The sequence below is a fragment of the Malaclemys terrapin genome, chromosome 3 (assembly GCF_027887155.1).
Source record: "Malaclemys terrapin pileata isolate rMalTer1 chromosome 3, rMalTer1.hap1, whole genome shotgun sequence".
Lineage (NCBI taxonomy): Eukaryota > Metazoa > Chordata > Testudines > Emydidae > Malaclemys > Malaclemys terrapin.
This window is the reverse complement of record NC_071507.1, coordinates 78,161,561-78,183,330: the sequence shown is the minus strand read 5'-3', so window position 1 is coordinate 78,183,330 and position 21,770 is coordinate 78,161,561. Positions and strand designations below refer to the sequence as shown.

Sequence of the window (21,770 nt, the reverse complement as noted above, 5' to 3'; positions counted from 1 at the left end):
CGCCGCCTCCGCCGCCGCCTCACCCGCCCCTGCACCGGCCGCAGCCGCTGCGGCTCCTCCCGGCGCCGGGCGCTGGGGCCGCCATGCTGGATGCTCGGGGGATTCTCCCATCATGCTCCGCGCCGCCGCCGTGGCTGAGAACCTCCTACCCCGCCCCCCAGCGGCCGGAGGGAAGGACCCAGTAGCCTCCCTCCTCCTCCGGGAGCCCCGCCACAGCCCTCAGCTCCTGCTTCTTCTCACGCACCCACCGCCCTTCCTTGCACCCCCCGTCACCCTCCCCCCCAGCCCCCACCGCCCTTCCTGCCCCCTCCTCACCCCCAGCCCCCGCCCTTCCTCCAGCTCCCCCACCTCCCCCCTAGCACCCATTGCCCTTCCTCCTCACCCCCAGCCCCCGCCCTTCCTCCAGCTCCCCCACCTCCCCCCCAGCACCCATTGCCCTTCCTCCTCCCCCCCAGTCCCCACCGCCCTTCCTGCCCCCTCCTCACCCCCAGCCCCCGCCCTTCCTCCAGCTCCCCCACCTCCCCCCCAGCACCCATTGCCCTTCCTCCTGCCCCCCCTCACCCCCAACTCCCGCCCCCCACCGCACTTCCTCCTGCCCCCACCTCCCCCCAGCACTCACCGCCCTTCCTCCAGCTCCCCCACCGCCCTTCCTCCTGCTCCCCCTCCCCCAGCACCCATTGCCCTTCCTCCTGCCCCCACCTCCCCCCAGCACCCATCGTCCATCCTCCTGCCCCCCCCACCACCCATTGCCCTCAGCCTGGTGAATTCCACCCGCACCCCAGCACACATTGCTCTTTCTCCTACCTCCCACCCTAGCTCTCTTCCCTGCCCTCACTCCACCCCTAGAACCCATTGCCCGTCCTCCTGCCCCCACCTCATCCCTAAAATCAGTTGCCCTCTCCCTTGCCCCCACCCGACCCCTAGTTCCCATTGCCCTTCCCCTGCTGAAGAACTCCCCACCAGTACCCATTGCCTGTCCTTCCTCCTGCCTGTCACCCCACCCCTAGCACCCACTGCCCTCTCCCCTGTTCCTCATCCTTTTGTACATTTCCGACCACCCTAGTACTCATTGCCCTTTTCTCCCCCCCCCCCGGTAAACACTGCCCCCACCCCTAGAAACTGTCCCTCCTGTGCTCTCAATGCTCTCCCTTCTGGCCCCAGGCAGCGCAGAAGAGAATGAAGAAATAGCCACACTGGATGAAGACAGATATGAAATGATAGAAGGATCTGGGGGATGGTGGGGAAGCAGATTGTAGGAGCTAGAGACTGGGGGAGAGCGAATGGGGACAAGAATTGACATGGGTAGGCAGGAGCAGATTTGGTTTGCAATATATAAGTGAAGAGGGGGAGGGGGATGGGAGCAGAGGCAGAGAGAGGTAGGAGGCTAGATAGGAGGAGAGGGGAAGGGGACAGGAACGGATGTGGGGATTGGAAATGAGCAGAGGGGGAGGAGGACAGGAGCCAGGCTAGAAGGAAGGAGTGCAGCACCTGGGGTGATGTGGGGCAGATAAGAACAGAGGAGGACAGAGACAGGTTTGGGGATGGGGCAGAAGGATCTATAAATGGGCATACTCCCCTACAGAACCTAGTACTAAACCCAGGAGTCCTCAGTTTCTAGATTGCTGCTAACAAATAGATGTGAAACTCAATGGTAAAGTGTGTCCCAGGCCCCATCTAGTGACTTGCTCACATAGAGGATAACAGTATATTGCTACTATACTTAGCTCAAGTGGCAGAGGTCTGTGATACTATGGATGTAACGGTCTGAACCCTGCTGTGACCCAAGTAGGGGGCCATTATGGTTCTATATGATGGAATTTCTGTTTTTTTCATTTAGGTTGAAAATTTAAGTACTCAAAAGTAGGAAGTGCTAAAATTAAGGTTGGCTGGTAACACTTGATTCAGCCCTCTTGTGTATGTACTATATGAAACAGTCTTTAATAACATGAACCTATAGTTATATGATGACATGCTATTTTTTCCCCCCACATAACCCTTGCCTCGTTCACTGCACAGGATGGACTATGCCGTGGGAATGAATCATGGCTGGGTAGTGATTATGTCTGCAGAGCCCCTACCTCATTTGTTGCAGGAGGTGGATAGTGAATATGGCATAATTGCTGGAAGAGAAAGGATGGTCTCATGGTTAAGGAAATTGAATGCTATCCTGGAGAACTGAAATCCATCCCTTCCATTGGCACAGAGTTCCTACCTGATGGTAGGCAAGTTACTAAACCAACATTTCATAGTTGGTTACTATGTGTTCCTCATTTTCTGGATGCCATTTTTATGATACACTTGGAACCAGGTTTGTAGAAATGCCTAGTGCTCACAACTGTAACAGAGGTCGATTAGAGCTCTGCTTTGAAGATATAAAGTGCTATTAAAATGCTAACTAACTATTCTGAAAAATCAAACCTTAGGTGTCTCAAGTTGGGCACCCCAAATTAGTGGATACTTTTGAAAATGTTGGCTTTAATCTTCCTGTGCCTCAATTCCTCAATTGTAAAATGGAAATAATAATACCACCTAATCTCAAATGGGGTATTGTGAAGATAAATTCATTAATTTGTGAAGCACTTGGATACCAGGGGGAGAGCACCATAGAAATGACATGAGGAAAATAATAATTCTGTATTACATGCCAGGGTGTGGATGGTGTGCATTAAATAAGGCCTGAAGTCACACATTGAACTAAGAGGATAAAACAAGTGTTGAATAGCTACTCATCCACTGAAGAAGGAGCAGTTCCTGTGGAAAAAATAGTATGTGGTCATTGAAATTAATAACTGCATCATCATGCATATGCACCAAGAGCTGAATTAAGGTTGCACAGGAATCTTGGTTTCTCCTAACCTTTGGGCACTTGACTTTGCAACTATATTGTTCTTTTAATGTAGGTTTAGGGTTTGTTTGTTTGTTTTGGAGGGGGGGTTGTTTTGGATGTAATATATTTACACTGGAAAAGGGGTTTTCTAATTACCAGTGGAGAGATTTCATAAAGATGTTTGCTGAGGATGCAATGCAGATATACAATATTATATTCCAAAATCAATTTAGCGCTGCTGATAAAACACCTGGGCATTCCTATTCTTACAGAGAAAGCTAGGTGAAGAGAGCAAGAAGTTCCAATTCTTGAATACTCTGTTATATCTGCTTAAAGAAAAATCCACTAGAGGGAGCCATTAGAGAATTTATATGCATGTATTTTATTTTTTTAAATATAACTTATGTATATTACCATAGCACCTCCAAGCCCTACACATGAATCAGGACTCCATTGTGCTAGGTGCTGTATAAACACAGAACAAAAAATATTTATAGAACAATTACTAGTTAATAATATTTATATTTGTGCCACAGTGAGGAAGTGTTTGGAATAATAACTGTAACTAAATAACACGTAAACCCTTTCATTGTATGGCTACCAGTACCTTGTTTGACCTGAGAAAAACATTCCACAGTTTATCAGTCATTGTGGCTTCTGATAAATACTAGATAAAATACAGTATGGAATTTGTTCATATGGCTGAATGTTTCTATTACATTTTATAGCTTTTATAGTGTCAAGCAAATATACAGATAAAGGCTATATTCATAACACCCCATGAATGGCTGCAAGACTTTCTTTTATATTAAAGGAAAGGGGAAGAGGGCTGATAAAGACACACTGAGTTTTGATCATTTGACTTTTAAAAATAAATTATTTTGATAAAACATTATCTACAACTTTATTTTGTCTTTCTGCAGAACTATCCAGGAGCACTGGGGTTGCCCACCAGGTACTAAAAGAGATGGTGACTTTCAATAACTGGTGGCAGATAAGTAAATCCTCTTTATCTGGAAGAAGTCAGTGGATCTGACTGGCAGTTGGGCCCAGAGGGAAGAGTCTTTGTTCTTAGGAAAGGCAGCTATAGGACATACATATAAAGAGGACCTCTGAGGTGTGGCTTAGGCTGTTGTCCACATGTGGAGCAGCTTGCTAGTGAGAACTGCTACACTGGTGTAGGAGGACAATGTGGAGCCCCCTCCCTGTGGAATTGAAACCTGGAAGGTAGGACCAACAAGGATACCTTATTGCCTAATAGATTAAAGGACCAGAGGGTGCACCCAGACAGTAGTCCTGAGGGACCCTATCCTCTTGGGGGCTGCCCTCAACTAGCCAAATGAGGAACTATTCTGTTATTAATTGTATCTTTTAAAACTGCTGATATATTTACATTTTTTTCCGTGAGTAAATAGTCTTTGTCTGAGCTGGGTGTCTGAGTGCTTTTTGGAATCCACCAGGTGCTACAACCTATAGGGACTTCAGTACTTAACTTCTCAAGTGTACACATGGCATGTTATCAACTCTTTTTAAAAGGTATGATGTACACAGCACTCCAGTAGTCCCGCTATCTGGGGAGAGTGAACTCTTATTGACATTCTCCAGTTGGAGCCTAATAATAGGTCTGGAAAGATTCTTTTTAATTTGGAAGAGGGGTACTGGTCTCTGAGGTACTGCAATCGCTCTGTTAAATTCAGCACAGTTACAGAAGAATGTTAAGCGTTACTTACATGATCCATTGTCTACAGCCAAGCTCTAAGATACAACCGCATTTGCTCCAACCCCTCAGACAGAGACAAACACCTACAAGATCTCTATCAAGCATTCTTACAACTACAATACCCACCTGCTGAAGTGAAGAAACAGATTGATAGAGCCAGAAGAGTACCCAGAAGTCACCTACTACAGGACAGGCCCAACAAAGAAATTAACAGAACGCCACTAGCTGTCATCTTCAGCCCCCAACTAAAACCTCTCCAGCGCATCATCAAGGATCTACAACCTATCCTGAAGGACGATCCCTCACTCTCACAGATCTTGGGAGATAGGCCAGTCCTCGCTTACAGACAGCCCCCCAACCTGAAGCAAATATTCACCAGCAACCACACACCACACAACAAAAACACTAACCCAGAAACCTATCCTTGCAACAAAGCCTGTTGCCAACTCTGTCCACAGATCTATTCAGGGGACACTGTCATAGGACCTAATCACAGCAGCCACACTATCAGAGGCTCTTTCACCTGCACATCTACCAATGTGATATATGCCATCATGTGCCAGCAATGCCCCTCTGCCATGTACATTGGCCAAACCGGACAGTCTCTACCCAAAAGAATAAATGGACACCAATCAGATGTCAAAAATTATAACATTCAAAAACCAGTCGGAGAACACTTCAACCTCTCTGGTCACTCGATTACAGACCTCAAAATCGCAATACTCCAACAAAAAAACTTCAAAAACAGACTCCAACGAGAAACTGCAGAATTGGAATTAATTTGCAAACTTGATACCATTAAATTAGGCTTGAATAAAGACTGGGAGTGAATGGGTCATTACACAAACTAAAAACTATTTTCCCATGCTATTTCCCCCCCCCCCCCCCCCGTTAAGCACACCATCTTGTCAACTGTTGGAAATGGGCCATCCTGATTATCACTATAAAAGTTTTTTTTCTCCTGCTGATAATAGCCCACCTTAACTGATTACTCTCGTTATAGTTAGTATGGCAACACCCATTTTTTTCATGTCCTCTGTGTATGTATATCTTCCTACTGTATTTTCCACTGCATGCATCTAATGAAGTGGGGTTTAGCCCATGAAAGCTTAAGCTCAAATAAATTTGTTAGTCTCTAAGGTACTTGTGGTACTTCTCGTTCTTTTTACAAGATTGTGTACTATACTTGTCTTGTTCTTTGTAATGTATTTTAATGCTAGATTGTCTTGCTTTTCTTTCTCCACCTTTCCCCTTTAGTCTTTCACTCCAGTTTTTCGTTTCTTCTACTGTATTTGCTGTCTGATTTGCATCATTATAATTTGCATTATTTTCTTCCCATTATTTTTTTCCTCCAGTTTCCTTCTTTTTTCCTTAATCTCTTCCCTGATAGCCTTGTCTACTACAGGTTTCAGAGTAGCAGCCGTGTTAGTCTGTATCCGCAAAAAGAAGAACAGGAGTACTTGTGGCACCTTAGATGCATCCGAAGAAGTGGGCTGTAGTCCACGAAAGCTTATGCTCTAATAAATTTGTTAGTCTCTAAGGTGCCACAAGTACTCCTGTTCTTTTTGTCTACTACACTTTCTTACCATAGGTAACAGTGGTGGGAGTGCTAGTGCAGACCGTGAACTGACAGGTGCCAGCATTTTAACCACCATGTTGGCTAGAGCTGGTCCAAATAGATGTAGATGGCACCATAGTTAAAACTTAAAATGCAAATTGTCTACACTAATGATGTGCAACAAAGGGGGAGCTATGAGGGGAAGTTGTAAGGGGTGGGAGGGAAGAAAGCAATGCAGCCAGAGCCTAACTCACATGCTTACATACTGGCACTCCCCTCTGCCCCCTTACTCACGCCTTGGCACCGCGGTGCCCAGGCTTGCCTAGTCTCTCTCGCAGGGAGAGAGAATCCCTCGTCAGCTTAGTTTAAATTGAAGGTGTTTGCCAAGTCTCTCCCCCAGAGCTCGAGGACGGAGTTTGCTGTGTGTTACACTAACGCCTTCCCGCTCTCCCGGCGCTATTGGCCCGACCCACCCGCAGTGGGGCCCGCCGGCCTGTCCGTGCGCGAAGCAGGCAGGGCACCTGCACCTGCCTTTGACCCTCCCCCGCCTGTCCCCGTGGATCACGTGTCCCGGGCTGGCCAATCCGGGGCGGTCGAGGGCGGAGGTAGGCCCCGTTGGGCTGGGTGGCTGGAGCAGCTCGGGCCGGGGCGGCGCGGCCGGTGCTGGCCCCATGAAGCTGCGGGCACAGGCGGAGCAGAGACCGGCCTGGGCCTGCCCCGCTGCCCCTCGCGGGCTTGGCCGCTTTACCCGTGGGTCGCCGCCGGCCGCTCAGCGGGGCCCGCCCCACCCCGCGCGCAGGTGCAGGTGAGGATGAGCTTCCCCGGCGGCGCCTCCGGCTCTCCCGGATGCCGCGGCTGAGGCTGCTGCGGCCCGTGCCCCGGCCCCTGCCATGGCTCTGCTGGGCTCCGGGGCGGCGGCCGAGGGCTCCTCGGCGGGCGGCGGCGGCCCGTCCTGCCCGCTCTGGACCGCGCTGTACGATTACGAGGCGAACGGGGAGGACGAGCTGAGCCTGCGGCGGGGCGACGTGGTCGAGGTGCTGTCCAAGGATGCGGCCGTCTCGGGGGACGATGGCTGGTGGGCGGGCAAAATCCGCCACCGCCTCGGCATCTTCCCGGCCAACTATGTGACTTACCAGCCGGGCCGGTACCCGCCCCAGCACCGCCAGCAGGAGAAGGGCGGGCGCCCGGCCCCGAGCCCGGCTCCGCAGGACTGGCGGGCCGGAGGCGGGGGAGACCAGCCCGGCTCCCCAGCCCAGATTGACTTCCAGCATCTGGAGCTGCAGGAGATCATTGGCGTGGGGGGCTTCGGCAAAGTGTATCGGGCCACCTGGAGGGGCCAGGAAGTGGCGGTGAAAGCGGCCCGGCAGGACCCCGATGAAGACATCATGGCCACAGCGGAGAGCGTGCGGCAGGAAGCCAAGCTGTTCTCCATGTTGAAGCATCCCAACATCATCGAGCTGCACGGAGTCTGCCTGCGGGAGCCCAACCTCTGCCTGGTGATGGAGTTTGCGAGGGGAGGCTCCCTCAATAGAGCCCTAGCAGGGGCAGCCACCACCGGCGGGGGAAGCCGTTGGGGCCGCCGCGTACCTCCGCACATCCTGGTGAATTGGGCAGTACAGATAGCCCGCGGGATGCTCTACCTGCACGAGGAAGCCATCGTCCCCATCCTACACCGAGACCTCAAATCGAGCAATAGTAAGTCTTCTAAATGACTTTTGTTTTAAGAGGGTATTTCAACTATCTCTTTAGTGTGTTTTAACCATGTTTTTTTATGCTCAGCAAAAGAGAGGAGGCTGCTGTATAAATCAGATTTATGGAGTGAGAGGGACATGGCCTGTTAGAGCTCTACATTTGTCACAAGCTGCTGGATGTGGACAGTTGGAATGAAGGCGCTAACACATGAGACTTTGACTTACACGTTACACCTGTAATTGTGACTTTTTGTAACCAGTTAGACATTTTGATCTTATATTCATAGACTCTCGGGGTTGGAAGGGCCCTCAGGAGGTCATCTAGTCCAACCCCTTGCTCAAAGCAGGACCAATTCGTGGACAGATTTTTGCCCCAGATTCTTAAGTGACCCTCTCAAGGATTGAACTCTCAACCCTGGGTTTAGCAGGCCAATGCTCAAACCAATCTTACCTGGCTACAAGTTCAGTTGGTGTCCACAAACCAACTTATTGAGATGGTGTTGATGTATCTGCACCCACCACACTGCATAAGTTACATTATATTGTTTTCTGGGGAAATCTGGGCAGCTATCCTGTGGTACCTCAGCGAGGCATAACATGCCCTCCCCTCTCCAAGTAGGTCCTGTGGTAATGCATTGGGGATATCCTTCTGTACAGAGTTAAAAAGGAGGAGGAATGGTTAAAACCATAAACTGACACCATTAGGAAGAGCTATATTGAAATAAGTGTTTATTTGCTTGCTGGAAGACAGTCTTGTGGCAGTGGGAGCTTCTGGCAAGAGTGACATGGTTGGTTAGTTGTCTTGGTTACTGATCAATCATGTGATATGTAAGCCAACCATATCACTAATTAGGTAAAAACTCTGTTAAAAATTAGCACAGAGTTTATATACCTAATTGTAACACAGAGAGCAAAGTCCTATCTTCCTAGACAGAAACTTAAAAAAAAAGAAAAAAGAAAACTGAGTAAAATAGCAGACTCATAATATACTTTCTTCCTTGTGTGTTCTGTGGTTATAAAACACTTCACAAGAAAATGTTTTTCATAGTATCTTCTTTCTTCCTCCTACCTTATTTTTTATTAATAAAAGATGTAATGATGGTGACTATCACATATTTGACTTCTATCATACTTTTTTCGTTAACATGATTTAGTGCTGATGAATGGTGTCAGATTAATGGACATGGAGATTCTAGTTCTTTCATTTCAAAAAAGACAGTGAGATGGTGGTAGTAGAAATTCCTCTGCTCTTGTTATGAAAAATCACCTGAAGGAGTGACAGGGAGCTCAGTTTTTATGCCTAGTGAATCCTTGGTCTCTCTGCAGGAGTTGCTAAAATTGCGAATATTTTAGATCCTTTTGTTTTGTGAGTGGTGGTCCCCTAGAAACTGGATTTTGGACGAACAACACTTGGTTGTTACTATCATAGGACATGTTTGAATTAGCTTTTCACCATTAGATCACTATGTTCTTGTGGTTAATGTCATTTTAAGTTTTGGGGGCTCTGTCTATGCTAGCCTTTTTTCCCTCTAATATTTCACATTGGTAGTTTCACCAGAGGGGGATAGTGATGGAGGTTTTCTTGCAGACAAGAGGTTGGCAGCTACTGATATTTTTTACACTGTTTAGACTTGCTCTGAACGGAGTGATTAAAATGTTAGTGGCTGTTGGCACCTTATCCACACTGCTCATGTTGCAACCAGTGGTGATAAATTCTAACTTTATTTCATTTAGATTTAACATTATAAAAACACCCATATAAAAACTCTGAGCACCCTGACAAAAATACTTAAAATAACCACCCATCAGCATTAATACCAATGTAAAAATAGTTCATCAGTCAACAGCTTTAAATAATCATACAGAAGTAACAATTTACTTCCACTAACAAACATTAAAAATGGAAAAAAGCATCAGAAAAATCTTTGTACCCAACTCATACCCAGGAACATACCCTCATCTTTCTCTAAAAGACCCACTGAACCAAGACTTTTGCAGTAATTGCACTCCCAGGCTGTGTTACATTAATTTTTTCCCCAAACTGTGAGACAACTCAAAGTATTTAGATGCCGTTCATAATCTTCATCCTTCTCAATCTGTGTATAGACCTAGCACTGGCAGACAGAATGCAGTGATTGACCATCTCTTTCTGGTAGACTGAATGTCCGTGCTGGTTATATTAGATCACCTTCTTTTGATACCATTGATCACAAAATGCTGTTGAGTAGCCTGCAAACATTGGCAGGAGTGATGAGCTGCCCTTCAGCAGTTTTTTACTTTTTTGGCAAGATCTCAACAGGTAGTTGTGGGCAACTCATCCTTTTCCCAAAGGACTCAAGTGAATGGAGCTGCAGTGTGCTATTCTACCCCCCACCTGCCACATTAAAGATGTATATGGTGCCATTAGGAGAGTACTGAGCATGGGGCGGGGGTGTTTTCACTATGCTGCTCACATCCAACTCAGATGATGACATGGTTCTGAGTCTCAACCAGTGTCTCACTGAGATTAAGATTAGGTGAGAGTGAGCTGGTGTATTCATTGTTTTGAAATATATTCATGAAATGGATTACCTGAATCTGAAATTTGTCTGCCACTTTGATAGCATCCTCTTGTCCAATAATTGGTCCATCAGACTTAAAGGTTGGATTCTACCCTATTCAGATAAAAAGTTTTTTGGGGGGAAGTTATTTATTGATTTGATTTTGTACTATTTTCCTCAGAGCAGAATCTGGCTCAAGAATCACTGGCCTATTCCCTACCTGGTGCAGGATGTTAATAACTTAGCATCAACAACCACAGTACACACATGGAATATGCCCAAACAAGCATGTTGTCCCCTCCTAAGTCAGCTAATGTAGTTTGGGTCTTCTGGACAGTCCAGGACCTTATAATAGTACTATCTCACAGCTGCCAATCTAGGAGAAGAGAAGAAAATCCTGGCTGACCAGGGCAGCAACAGTGAGGACCAGGGCCATCCTTACCTTTACGCAAAATGTGCAGCTGTGTAGGGCACCAGGAAATTTGGGGCACCAAATTTCCTGGTGCCCTGCACAGCTGCGTGCTGCTCCAGCCCCTACTCCGCCTCTTCTCCATGGCCCACGCCCCTGCTCCGCCTCTTCCCCGGCTCTTCCTGCCCGTGCCCCACCCCCATTCCCACTCCCCTGAAGACTGCAGCAGGGCCGGGCCTGGAGCTTTGTGTAAATTTCCCTGAACCAGCGTCCACGGGGGGGCTGCGTAGAGCCCCAGAATAGCTAGGGACAGCCCTGGTGAGAGTAATGAGATTTTTTTGCAGAATGATGGGTATAAAGACAGGCTAGCTTTGGGTAAATTTCCCTGAACCAGTGTCCATGAGAGGGAAGCCAGTGGCATGTACTTTCTTTATCCCCAGATGAGAAGGAAAGTTGGGAGGTGCCAGGATCTGTCATTTTCCATCCCCGTGGAGAAAGAGAAAACTAGCAGGGAGAAAACTCTTCCTGTGTGTGTGGGGGGGGGGGGGGGGGGAGGGGATAAAGGAGGAATAAAGGAGGCAAATGTAGATTGATTGATTTTTTTTTTTTGAGGGGGGGGCGAGGGGGGACCTTTGTTTCCTCTTACCTGTTTTGAATGTGGTGCCTGTCAGTAAAAAAACAACAAGGAGTCTGGTGGCACCTTAAAGACTAACAGATTTATTTGGGCATAAGCTTTCGTGAGTAAAAACCTCACTTCTTCGAATGCATAGAAGAAGTGAGGTTTTTACTCAAGAAAGCTTATGCCCAAATAAATCTGTTAGTCTTTAAGGTGCCACCAGACTCCTTGTTGTTTTTGTAGATACAGACTAACACGGCTACCCCCTGATACGTGCCTGTCAGTTTCACTTGTTCCCCTTGCTCTCTGAGGAAAAGGTAGTTAGGACTTACTGGATGGATTTAGCTGGCAGATATCAGTACCGGATATCACTTCATGCAGGAAGGCTCCGAGCACCGTAAGCTTTCTACATAGGATCCATCTCTTCTATTTGATGTGTTCTTGTTTCTTCACAAGTTGCATGAAACAGAAGGAGATGATGTTCACAGGAAGCTGAGCTCCCAGAAGCATGAGTGAAGGGGTACACTCTGCTTTTAGCTGGGGAGAGGAGGTGGGAGAGGCATGCACAGCTGTGCTCCCCTATGTCCCATCTTTCACACTTAAAGGTGTCATCACAAAAATACATAGTTATGTCCACTTTTGAATAACACAATTTTTACCTTTTAAATATAGATGTAACACTTATCAATGTATCTGTAACACGGCTGCTACTCTGAAACATGTATGTTTTGCAGTCTTCATGACCTACATGGATGGCAGTAATGAAGGAAGAGGTTGTTTGGAAAGGAACATGGTCCACCTCTGGGTGGCTTGCAGGGTCTCTTGTCACTAAGCAATTCCAAACTTTGGTATTAATCTAAAGAAATTCCAAGGCAAAAAAAAAAAAAATAGAATCAAGATTGAAAGAAGGATTTTACCTGTCTTTATCTGATACATCTGCTTAAAAAATCCCGAGGAAATCATTGTAGTTTCTCAAAACATAAATAAGTTGAGAAATTATAAATTCAAGTTCCACTTGAAGAAAAAGAAAATGTTAAAAACTGTGCAATTACTTACCTGTACATCCTTAATTGTATCCTTGGGGTACAATCTGAAATCAGACACTCAAGTCTTCTTTAACTATCATATGGGTTTGTTAATATTAAAGTAATGTATTGTCTTATTGTTGCTGTTTGACTTAATGAAACTGATGGTTGAATGTTTATCTAAGAGTTTCTGGTTAACAGTTATAATACTGAAGAAAGAGTTAGGGGTGTTTAGGTGACCATAATTGTTTGTTTGTTTAAATATTTAACTCTCTCTTTAAATAAAGTCAAGCATTTACTTCTGAACAGGGGCACCAAATTAAATGAGAGGGCTAGGGAGATTTGGGTTTACTTGAGCCTTTGGCAAACTTTCCAGGGCCTTGTCTAGATTAGGATTCTATACTGCATGTTAGTGAACACGTATTAGCCTGCACGTTGCAAATGCTACTTTAATTCCAGTACCTGATTTTAGAACATTCAGTGCCTCCAGCTGGGAAAAACAAGTTCCACATCCTGAATGCAGGTGTTAGTACCTGCAGGAAACTTTCCATGGAAACTCAGAGTAGCTTATAATTTAAAGGAATCGCACACAAAAAGTGAACAGTGAAACCGCAGAAAGTGGACACTCTACCTGATGTGGCTTTATTTAAATTAAGAAGGGAATAGCAAAACTGAAAATAGGAAACTGTTTTTAAAAGCTGAATAAACAACTGTGATGTAAGTAGATTAACACTATAATATCCATACAAATAGCATTCTCACACACTCATTGAATGCTATTATTTAGAATATGCTGAGGATCTCCCTCCCCACCCCCCAAATGCACAGAGGTTGGCTGTGTTAGAGATATTGAAAGGCTTGTTGCCATGGCTAAGAGGCACCAAAAAGGGATAGTGAGAAGGTGTCCAAGACAGTAGGACAGAGATGCCTCAGGAACCAGGGTGGGTACTGGTGAGGCTGCAGAGCCTGCTCTGATTAAACTGCTGTCAGCTGTTAACCAAATCACTCTTGTTACCTTGCTCCTGGCTGAAGTAAGGTCCCTGCTGCTTATAAGGAAGGCAAAAATCAAACTCTTTCCTAGAGTTTCTCTGAGGTCCTTCCCAGCAAGACCACTCAAATTATGGTGGCGTGTACTATTAAAATAACTGAGAGAGAAAAAGAGGTTATTCCAGTCAGAAGATGATACTGAAAACTTGCAAAAATACCTCTGTTCCCCTCGAGTTTTTCTTAAATCCTCTGAACTCAGGATTGTTTCTCTTCAGCTTTTCTTTCTCTGTCCTCTCCTTATGGAGAAAAATTCTTGGCTTTTGATAGGCTATGATAGGTCTGAGATTAATCTATATGAGCTATACTTTTCAAAACAGTGAGCTTTCCTTAGTATGACGGAGACAAACCCATAACTTAATTCAGAAAATGTTGGGGGCAGTTTCCATCCTGGAGTCACTGGGCGATGTGGGTCTATGTTTTCATGTCATCTCCGTTGGCTTTGTGAGAGTTGGGAGGGGGGAGAGAGACCTGCAGCGTTACATTCTCTGTCCCTCAGTTTGCCCATCTATAACATGGGGGTAATGCTTGCCCATCTTGAAGTGCTTTGAGATCTATGGAAAAAAGATGTGTAAGTGGAAAGTAGTAGTATTGCTGTCCATCTTGCACCAAACTTTTTAAAATGCTGTGCTAGCATAGAACAATACTTGCAAATTTTAGTTTGTGTCATCTCTCCCTAATGACTTCCAAAGTAAGCCTTTCCTAAGGGAATAGGGTCTGTTTTAATTCAATGGCATAGATGTGCCACCTTTTTTTAATCTATGTATCTTTTGTAAAATTAGGTCACTTCTTTGAGTTTCTTACCTTGTATTTCTTTTTCTTTCTTTTGTACTGTTCTCAACAATCTTTTTTCATGGTTTAGTGTACTCTCACATCAAGGTCTTGATTCTCCACACACACACCCGCCCCAAGGTTCTGAGCACCTGACATTCCCATGTTCTTGTGTGGGAGCCCCACATGCTCAGCACCACTAAAAATTAGACCCATTGGCTTTTCCAGACACCAAACACCACATTACAGCATAAACATATTACACTTTACCAGCTGTGTCTAAGTAGGATGGGCATTGTATTTTTTGTGCATTTTTTGAGTTTGTCCAGAAAGTGGTGTTAAAGTTAATTTAGTGTTTGGAGATAAACTTGCCCATTACATGTAGCAACTTATATGTCTTGATTGCAGTGGATAAAGTAGTTTATAGAAACTAGTAATTCTAATCTGCAGTTGGATGACTTGTTGCAACATGTTTTTAAAGTAAAAATCACAGTCGCTTGTTTAATGTGTTTTTTTTCATACAATGGCTATCTCTTGGCAATATACCTATTTTATTAGTTCTATGCAATACAGTGTTTGTGTATAAAGTCCTTAACCTGCCAAAGAGTGAATAATATTCTAGTTATCTCATATGTGGGTCGAAAACCTAATCTATCGAGCCGAAGCAGTTAACTTTGATTTGCCCCCTCTGAATGTGTTAACTCTATCCTAGACTCTAACAAGTGAACAAAATTAAAAATGCCATACATAAACTTCTTTAAACTAGAGTTAAGGTTGATCAGATATGTTTCCTTACAATGCAAATACCAAAAGCCAGGAACTCATACATTAAAGGCAACACCTAGTACAAACTGATTTTTCAAGCATTAGTCCATTACAGTCACAATACTCCACCATTCTACAACACTAATGCCTTCTCTAACATATCCAGTTTCATTTCAGCAGGACTGCTGCCCTCAGTCAGCCCAACAAACAGCTGAAAATCACGCTTAAATACACAGCTTTAACTCTGACCTATTCATTTATTTTGTTTGTAGTTAAGATTGTGTTTTGCATCTTTGACTCCATCCCTGAACAGCTGTTGGCTCTTTCAAAAATGTAGTCATGATCTAGTCTTTCCCTTGACCCTACTTGCCAACAACTTCCCCATCTTCCTTGTTATAAAATAATAATTAAATATATCTTCAATCTTCCTTAAGTGAGCTGTTTTACAGCTGTTCTTTTGAGTTCCTTTCTTCCAAATTCCATCTTGGATTCCCTCCAGTCAAGTTTCTCCACTGGAAATCTTGGAGAGGGTAGGTTCTGTGACTTTTTTGGGGGGGCTAAAACAGGGTTTAGTTCTAGCCCAAACATTCCCATTAATTTTCTGACTGTAACCTTTTTCTCAAAGGAAAATATGTTTTGGAGCTTTTGATTGGTGATAGCCAAAATTACTGCTATCCTAGTTATGACATCAGTATTTGCTTGTGTACACATAAAAATAAAAAACATAACTTCATAATTTCCTACTTTTATACAAGGTCTTTAGAAATACTGGGCCAGATTTTTAAAAGTAGTTATGCACCCAATGATGCAGATAGATGCCTAGTGGAATTTTCAGAAGTGCCTATGTGTCTAACTTCCATTGAAATTAACAGAAATAGACATCACAAAAAAGCTTTTAAAACCTTGGGCCTCACACTTTTGAAGTGATATATATATAATAGATATAGATATAGATATGCCTAAATAGAAGGAAAATTATGTTGCATGCTATTTAGGCGTATATATCATGTGGGAACAAGACGCTTTGTGTAGTGCTGGTAAACTTGAGAAGATCCAGCTTGATTTTCAGTTTTAAGTTTTACTGTTCGGCATGAATGTGTTTGTGTTTGAGCACTGTTAGCTACAACATAGAAATGCCATTAAAATTTTTACAATGACTTGTAAAAAGTAGAGAAGTAACATTAATATTAACTTTGGAGCTTTAATACCAATTTATAGATTCCTGAAGAATCTAAAGGTTAAACTTAGCTATTGGATTTTTTTGTTTGCAGACTGTCAGTTTCTTATCTCTCAAAATATTTTCAGCCCCCGTATAGCAGGGTTTGAACTGAAAATGGCTGTGTAAAATAAGTGTTATTTCAAATGTGTAGATGGGCACTTTGAACTATTAGGGTACTGGGGCAAAGTTAAAAGCCTCTAGTCTTTCCTTCTTTCCAAAACTAATTCTAATGCCCTAAGTCAGCGTTTCCCAAACTTGTTTGGCCACTGAACACTTTTTAGCCTATTACGGAACACTTATAATATTATTTTGTAGTCGTTTGGTTTTCAAGTAAAAAATTGCTTTATTTATGCTCAAATATATTTTCTTTTATAAAACAAAGCAAAAATACAAATTTAAAATAACTTGAACTAACAGTTTCTAACTGGAAATTGCATATAAAGTAGTACAAAAATTAAATGCAAGAGTCTTTCACGGAACACCTATTCACATCGTGTGGAACACCAGCGTTCTGCGGAACACAGTTTGGGAAACGCTGCCCTAAGTTAACAATGGCTTCAAAAAGTATGTGCTTTTAAAAAAAAAAAAAAAAAAAAAAAAGCTTAATTTTTCATTTTCTGAAGGTAGAATTAGCACGCATAGCAGCATAAAATTAGGTGCACATTTGGCTTTAACAGTACAAATATTTTGATGATGGAGTCTCCCATCGAATTTGATGGATGAGCTATAATTACTTATTGTGAATCATAAGATGAGACCAATATTTTAACATGTTTGTTAAATACAAATTAACTTGTGCTGTATAAGGATAGTAACAAACTTCATGACTTTAAGTTAAATTTCTGACTTCTTGAATATTAGAAGTTGTGACTCTTGGGATTTCACTTAAATTCCATCATGTTTGCTTTCTTGCTCCAAACTTTCCTATACTTGAAACCTTATTCCTGCACCTGTAACTTGAAGTAGACACCAAAATTACATTTTACAGCTGTTTTAAAATCTTTTTGTGACATCTAGCGCTTGTGTATTAAAACCCTGGGTAATATACACTATTATGAACAATTAAAGTATTTGAGTAAAATCATAAATAAAGTCTTCCCCCTCCCTCTGAAAGTCTCTTGCCAAGTTGATGCTTCTGTGTTTAGGGTCATAGCTCCAGTTAAATCAGCCCCAATGTTGGCAGCATAATCATGCTTTGTTCTCTTCCTGGCGACTGAAATCTGTGTTTTGACAGGTGTGCTTTTAACTCAGGCCTGATAAGTCAGCCCCTCCCCTTTTGTTCCTTCTAAAACTGCAGTGGTAACTATTTCACCTCTGTAGTTCATTGTTCCATTTCCCCCTCACCCCCCCCCAATATTGGAAATTCAAAAAGAAGCGTCACATTTATTTTTGTGTTCTTGATTTGTCATTAAAACCAAACTGAAACACTGTTCTCTAGAGTCATCACAGTGATTAGTCAAGCATTTGTTCTAAATTAGGAAAGCCTAGGTCAGCTTAGAATGAGAAGAAAAGTTTGGTGTCTTTTTTAAATTTTCAAAGTATGGGATCTTTGTAGCTCCCTTAACTTTGCACTAAAGTATGTCCATACGGTACTTTGGGCCAAGAGTCAGAAAAGCCAGTTGCCCAGAGCAAGCAGGAATTTTTCTGTGGGACTGTCATTAAATTCTGCAGAATCTTTAAGATTTCATTTTTTAAAAAGTGTTTTAGTTCTTATTGTTGTGAGAGAATTTCCAGGTGTGAACAAAGCATAAATCAATGCAGTCTTGTTTTCTTAAGTCTACAGAGAGGCAACTCCAATGCTGCTGTCACTGTTAGGGGAGTTGGGGGCTGGCTATTGCTGTTATGAGCAGGAGACACTGCAAGGGTAGTAGGAAGGGGGCCCTCTACCATTGGTCTTCAGGTTGGCTGTGGCCTCCCTGCTCCTCATTACAGTTGGTCAAAAAAACAGGGGCACTTAATGAAAAATGTGTCCTTCTTCAGGTAGAGTCAAAATTTTGACACATGATTTAAAAAGCTTCACTCAGCTGTACTCAATGGGCTGCTCCTTGGTTGTGTGTGGATTGGGATCCAGTCCAGAGAGGAGGAAACCACCTACCTCCCCCTGCCATGAGGTTTGGTTTAGGGGACAAGAAACCCCTACTGGGAGAGGACTGTATATTGGGCAGCATACATTGATTTGTTTTGGAGTGGAATGCCCAGGACTCAAATGAGAATTGTGGAAGTTCGTACGGATCACTCCTGATCTTTTGGGCTTATTGGTTCCATTAGGTCGGGTTTGGGTACACCAAACCTTAATTTGCCTGGCTTTGCTCTTTTTAAGGGTTGGATAGAGTTGCCAAGGAAATTCTTGATTGTGTTCAAATGATAAGGGTGTCTAGAATGAATGGTCAGGTGCTCTTTCTTAGATTTTGTACAAATTTAAACAAATATTTAAAATCTTAGGCAAAAGTGATTACTACTGTTACAAGTAACATTTATGAGCATTTTATATTTGAATCTCCCTGCATTGTATTCAGAATTTTTCCTCAGTTGCTGGGTCAAAGGCAGAGGCTAGAGGAAAGCCATGTTTAAAAACAAAATAGCAAAAGTGACTGGCTTTCTTAAAAAAAAAAAAAAAAAATTGGAATGGGAGCTCATGGGTAAGTGTATAATACCTGAAATAATTCTGAGTGAATTTGCTCAACATTTTTCAAGTTGACAGTCTCTAATGGTGACTGCTGTCTGTATGATGCAAAAATCACAGAAGAGTCAGGTTAGTACTGTAACACTTCTTTAAACATGGAATTTAAATAGAAAAACTAATCTTGAATAATCCATTCATTTAAGAATTACAGAATGCTTACTATTTAAGGTTCTTATAATAATAACTTGTCTAATGAGAGCTTTAACTCCTGCATTTAAATTGAGTATTTAAAATAGCAGGGTTTTTGTGTCCAATTGTAGTGGCTTACCACTCAAGTTCATCCTCCTAGAGCAGGATTGAAATTTCTATCAAGCATTCTAGCACAGCCTAAGCATCAACTAGTACACCTGTAAAGTAACTCATAACTTCTTTAACTACAACATTGTCTCCTTAGCAAATAGTTTAGACAATTTCATTCTCTCCACAATTTCCATTTGCCCAAAATTGCTGTTACAATATTTATAACAGTGGAAGTGGAGGGAGAGTTGATGATGCAAGTTGCATTCAACCTACAGTGTATGCTTCATGAATCTTTTCATATTGTTGTAATTTATCTTTTAATTTCTCTTCCCCTCTCCAAGAGAAAAATCAGATGATTTAATTTTGCAGTTTGAGTGTATTGATAGATTTTGCCTGCCGCATGTTCCTTTTCTATAATGTTGCCTTTCTCTTATGGGATTAGTAGTGTCTATGTCAGCTTTTTCAATCAAGGACTTTTCATGATAGTTGTCATCAAGTTCTGTCTCTGCAGTTGGGAGCACCTCTGTTCAGACTTAATTTTAGAATGCGATTGCGGTTGAGTCTAAAAATGTCTACCTTTGTCAAATTTAAACAGTAGTGAGTTTAAGAGCAAAATGGAGTGGGTTGAAGTCTTCCACCGTTACTGTTTAAATGGTGGGTAAAAAGCTATTAAAGGGTCTATAACAAGCTGTGCAAAATGTATCTCTAGCCCTGACTTGGAGGGTAGACAAATTTCTAGTCTGTCTCCCCATACCATTTATTTTCTAAGATAAAAAAAAATCCTCTAATATGAATGGTGAGCTGTACGAAAGTTTGATCCACAGCTTGAAAGTCATTACATGCACAACATACAGGGACAAAGGTGAGGTCCTTGCCCCTAATACTTAAAGGGAATTTCAGCTATAGTAACTTGCAGACAAGTGGCAAGTGTATCGTCAATGGTGCAAACTCCTAGTGTAGGCAGGTAAAGCCATTACTTGCCCTGGTAGAGTTTACCCGAGTTTCAAGCAATAATCTGTGCTGCAATAATGAGTATAATTGAGGCAAATCCCTCCATATACACAAGGCACATGTTGCTGTAGTGTGCTGTTAACAAGCAGGCGTGGAACACATTTAATACGATGGCTAATAATTTGGTTTTGGAAAGAAAAGGTATGATTCCTGTCAGTTCAAGTAAAAATGCAAGATAAGCAACTCTATTTCATGTTCATTTGGAATTTACAGGAACTGAATCAATTGACAAGCAGTACTTAAACTGAGTTTGAGAGGGGAAGTGATGATGTTGCCACCCTCCAAAAATTATATGGTCTAACTTCTAGTCAACCTATAGCAGTGAGAAGTAAGGGATATGTGGTATAACCATAATATATAATTTGTACTCCTGTAGTCTCAAAGATCTGTGACTATCGGTGGCAGCAAATGTAGTAGCACATAGGTACCTTCAGTTCTAATCTTGCTAGGTTAATGGCTAAGCAAACTAACTTGTATTTGCAAAATGCACAAGACTGAGCTATTTAGAGAAGTCCTAGATAAGGCAGTCGCAGAGGGTGCTGCAGAAACAAACTCACTATTAACTAAAGAAAACAAAGTGTGAATGGCCTTGGTCCTCTGTTTGCATCTACCAATAGCAAAAACTTGATAAAAAGGACTTAGCTACTCCTGGAGAAGTTTTTGTAATCAAAAGAAAGTTCAGGCAAAGTGCAGCCAATGATTCTCATCAGCAACTCTCAAATGTCTGATTGTCTTTGTGGTCTCTCCATGGTCAAAATTAGGAGAGAGGCTAACAACTTTTTGAATTAAACTGCTATAGACTGCAGATCAACTAAAATCATCAGAGTATGCAATAGAACTTCTTCCAAAACTACATTACAAACAATCCACAGATTTCATGAACCTTGTCAAACAGAAAAGATGTAAGCAATTGCTTCATATTTATATTAAATAGGATTATAGAAGCAGGGCCGGCTCCAGGCACCAGCCCACCAAGCTTGTGCTTGGGGCGGCACCTGGAGGGGGGCGGCGCGGTGCTATGGCTCCGGCCGCCGGGGAGAGCGGGGCCGTGGCCGGGGCTCGCCGCTGGGGAGAGCGGAGCCACGGGCGGGCTCTTCACAGGACCTGCTAAATCGACCCCCACTGCGTTGATCGCACAGCAGCATAGATCCTGTTAAGTATAGACATGGCCTATAATTTACATTGTAAGCTCTTTTAGACAGGGGCCATCATTTTATGTCAGTGCAAGGCCTAGCACAATGGGTCCCTATTCACTGTGCTACTGCAATTAGAAATCGTAAATAATCATTAAAATTCCCTGCCCTTCCCCCAGTCTCTTTAGTAAGCTTCTACTTGTCTCCTGGGTCAGGGACAGTAAACATTAGAAAATATGTTAATTAGCATTCCAAAAGGATTCCTTCTCAATAAGGGACCATAAGGAGGGTGGGGAGAAAGTAACTGTTCCCTGGAAGTTTGTAATTGTGGGAAACTACCTTGAAAAGAGTATTTGGAGTGAAATGAAGCAGTGAAGAACACATTGGTATTAAAGCTGGGGAGTGCCACATTGGTGGGGGCTTGACTAGTATGATGATAGGCCAGGACATCTGTGTAAGTACCTTCGTATGAGAGAGAATGATCTCTTATCTCCTTGAAGATCAAAATGATCACAGTC

General features: G+C 43.2%; 1 protein-coding gene across 3 annotated transcripts in view; it reads left to right on the top strand.

Moving 5' to 3' along the window:
• Positions 1-6,647: 6,647 nt before the first annotated feature.
• MAP3K21 (mitogen-activated protein kinase kinase kinase 21) overlaps positions 6,648-21,770 on the top strand; it is a 55,472-nt gene continuing 40,349 nt past the window's right edge. Inside the window, exon 1 of one of the 3 annotated variants that reach the window (XM_054022735.1) lies at positions 6,648-7,800. In XM_054022735.1, the coding sequence (XP_053878710.1) occupies positions 6,996-7,800 (805 nt within the window). In that variant the 5' untranslated portion in view covers positions 6,648-6,995. The remainder of the gene's footprint in view (positions 7,801-21,770) is intronic. The other 2 variants (XM_054022733.1, XM_054022734.1) reach the window with 2 other exon arrangements.